Raw genomic sequence first — 2,750 nt, forward strand, 5'->3', positions numbered from 1 at the left:
AAACATAAAGTTGAGCCACATTTTTTAGATTTGTTGTCGTTGTTTTTGTGTTTTTTGTCAGTGATGCCCTGAATCCAGGATTGGGCTTCTGATTGGGCTGAATATTGGGCTTTTTGACGGGGTTGGGTTTCTGCTGAACCCTACGCTGTCACTCCGCGCTACGCTGGTCGCCGTAATGACGGCGCCGTTGATTACAGGAAGGTGTTTACGTAGGTGGAGCTTCAATGCAGCAGGCTGAGAGGAAGTGGAAATGGAACTGGTGAGCAGAAAAAGTGTTGTTTGGCAGTACTTTCAGTCAAAAGAAGGCCATTCAAGTCCAGCTACATGTTCAATCTGCAATGCTGATTAGTCTGGTGGTGGCGAGGACCCTAAACAATACACAACATCACCGCTGTTACAACATCTGGTATGAAACATCTGGAAGAATACGAGCTGAGCATGAAGGAATCTACAGACAGCAGCCAGAATGCAGCAACTTCAGGTACGGCAAAGGAAGGACAGTCACTGTTTACTTCATTAATGTGTTGACTGTGTTCATGGACTGAGGACGGGACGAGGACTCAGCAGAACCTCAACCAGGGGGTTCAGGACTCAGCAGAACCTCAACCAGGGGGTTCAGGGTTCAGCAGAACCTCAACCAGGGGGTTCAGGATTCAGCAGAACCTCAACCAGGGGGTTCAGGACTCAGCAGAACCTCAACCAGGGGGTTCAAGATTCAGCAGAACCTCAACCAGGGGGTTCAGGATTCAGCAGAACCTCAACCAGGGGGGTTCAGGATTCAGCAGAACCTCAACCAGGGGGTTCAGGACTCAGCAGAATCTCAACCAGGGGGTTCAGGATTCAGCAGAACCTCAACCAGGGGGTTCAGGGTTCAGCAGAACCTCAACCAGGGGGTTCAGGATTCAGCAGAACCTCAACCAGGGGGTTCAGGACTCAGCAGAACCTCAACCAGGGGGTTTGGCCGAACCCCAACAATCTGGATTCAGTGCATCCCTAGTTTTTATGTGTCTCTTTCTTTGGCGTTTAGCCGTAACGTTGAACTCTGATGTAATGTGTTTGCTCTGCAGGAGACATCGTGGAGGATAAAGTGAAGAGCGCTCTCGGCGTGAAGGACGAGGAAAAGGACGCCAAGAAAGGAGGATTCATCTCAAAGGTTTTCCACAAAGATGAAAAGAAGAAAGAGAAACCGGCCGAGAAGGAAGGTTTCTTCTCCAAGATCTTCGACTCCGATGGCGACAAGAAGAAAGACAAACCGGTGGAGAGGAAGTCGGGGTTCGCCGGTCTCTTCAGCGAACGGCAGGACGCCGACGTTGCCGTCAGCTACGACGAAGGAGCTGCAGGAGGAATCGGAGAAGGCGGAGGACAAAGTGTCACCTTTAATGACGGAGGTACGTACGGAGAAAAAGATCTCCACAGCCACATGATAGATCAGGTTATTAAATAATCAGCCATTGTTCTGAGTCCGGAGTCTTTAGATCTTCCTGATTATGGGATAAAAATCAGAGTAATATCTTAAAAGGGTTCAAAACAGCCTCAAATGTCGGGAAAAAACGTCCGAAAAAATGACACAAATGTTATGAAAAGCATCGAAAAAAGCGACACGTTCACAAAACCTCCAAAACGTTTTTACACAAGCTCAGAATATTAACCCTTTGTGTTTTGTTGTGGGTCAAAATGTCAACATTTTGTTGTTCTTTGTCTTGTCAGGGTTTTGGTATTTTTTCCGTCTTTTTGTGGTAGTCTTGTTTTTCTGTTCTGTTCTGTTTCCTGTTTTTATTTTGTAGTCTGTCTTGTCTCCCTTGTCTTGTCTAGTTTACTTCCTGTCTTTGTTTGTTTCCCGCCTTTTCTGATTGTTCTGCCCCACCCTGATTAGTCCCACCTGTTGTATCACCTGTCCCTCGTTAGTCCTCATTACCTGGTGTATTTAGTCCCTGTCCCTGTCTCTGTCGTTGTCTCTTGTCGGATCATTGTACGTTTGTTGCGTGTAGTTTGTGTTGTCCTCCCTGTCGTGTATTGCCTTGCCTTGTGGATAGTACTTCTTCAATAAATCTCTTCTAAACTGCATTTGGGTCCAAGCCTCGCTTTCCCGACATGAACCGTGACATTTCTACACTTTTATTAACATGTTTTTTAATTATGTTAAAAAATATGTTATGTTATGTTAATATTTTAACAGGTTTTTTGAGGCTTTTTCCGATGTTTTTGATGGGTTTTTTGTCGCTTTTTTCAACGTCCTTTTGTCATATTTCTAGCCCAAAAGCATAACATGAGCACTTTGAAGACACTACACCAATGAGTGCGCCAACTATTCCATCCAAATAAGGTTCAAACGTTGTTTCATGTATGTGTGTAAAGGTCTAGCAGGCAGATATAAGATCTAATCAGACCCGTAATGACTGTCTTTGGTTGTGTTTCAGATTTGTTGAACGATCTGATGGATGTGGCGACTAACGGGAACTAAACCCTGCAAACCACAGCCTGACTGAGCTCTGAGGACAACCACACACTTTCCACAAAGACACATTTAACCCTTGTGTTGTCTCCGGGCTTTACGTCAGAAATATGGGTTTCTTACAGTCTCCTGACTAAACTCTGATATAAACCAGTCTGTGATCTACTCAACATCCTCTGATCTTCACTATTAGTCAAAATAATTCATAATTTCTGCCATTTTATCTAGAAAATAGCTATAATATCATTTCAATTAGGTGTATTGACCATGACTTTTAAAAAAGCGTTGAAATAAAGTG

General features: G+C 44.5%; 1 protein-coding gene across 4 annotated transcripts in view; it reads left to right on the top strand.

Moving 5' to 3' along the window:
* The window catches only part of LOC144537729 (uncharacterized), a 4,154-nt gene extending 1,633 nt beyond the window's left edge, over window positions 1-2,521 (top strand). For all 4 annotated transcript variants that reach the window (XM_078281581.1, XM_078281579.1, XM_078281580.1 and 1 more), the window contains 2 exons: window positions 1,068-1,388; window positions 2,418-2,521. In XM_078281581.1, the coding sequence (XP_078137707.1) occupies window positions 1,068-1,388; window positions 2,418-2,461 (365 nt within the window). In that variant the 3' untranslated portion in view covers window positions 2,462-2,521. The remainder of the gene's footprint in view (window positions 1-1,067; window positions 1,389-2,417) is intronic.
* Window positions 2,522-2,750: the final 229 nt, after the last annotated feature.

Source organism: Sander vitreus, chromosome 23, assembly GCF_031162955.1.
Source record: "Sander vitreus isolate 19-12246 chromosome 23, sanVit1, whole genome shotgun sequence".
In the NCBI taxonomy this organism is placed as follows: domain Eukaryota; kingdom Metazoa; phylum Chordata; class Actinopteri; order Perciformes; family Percidae; genus Sander; species Sander vitreus.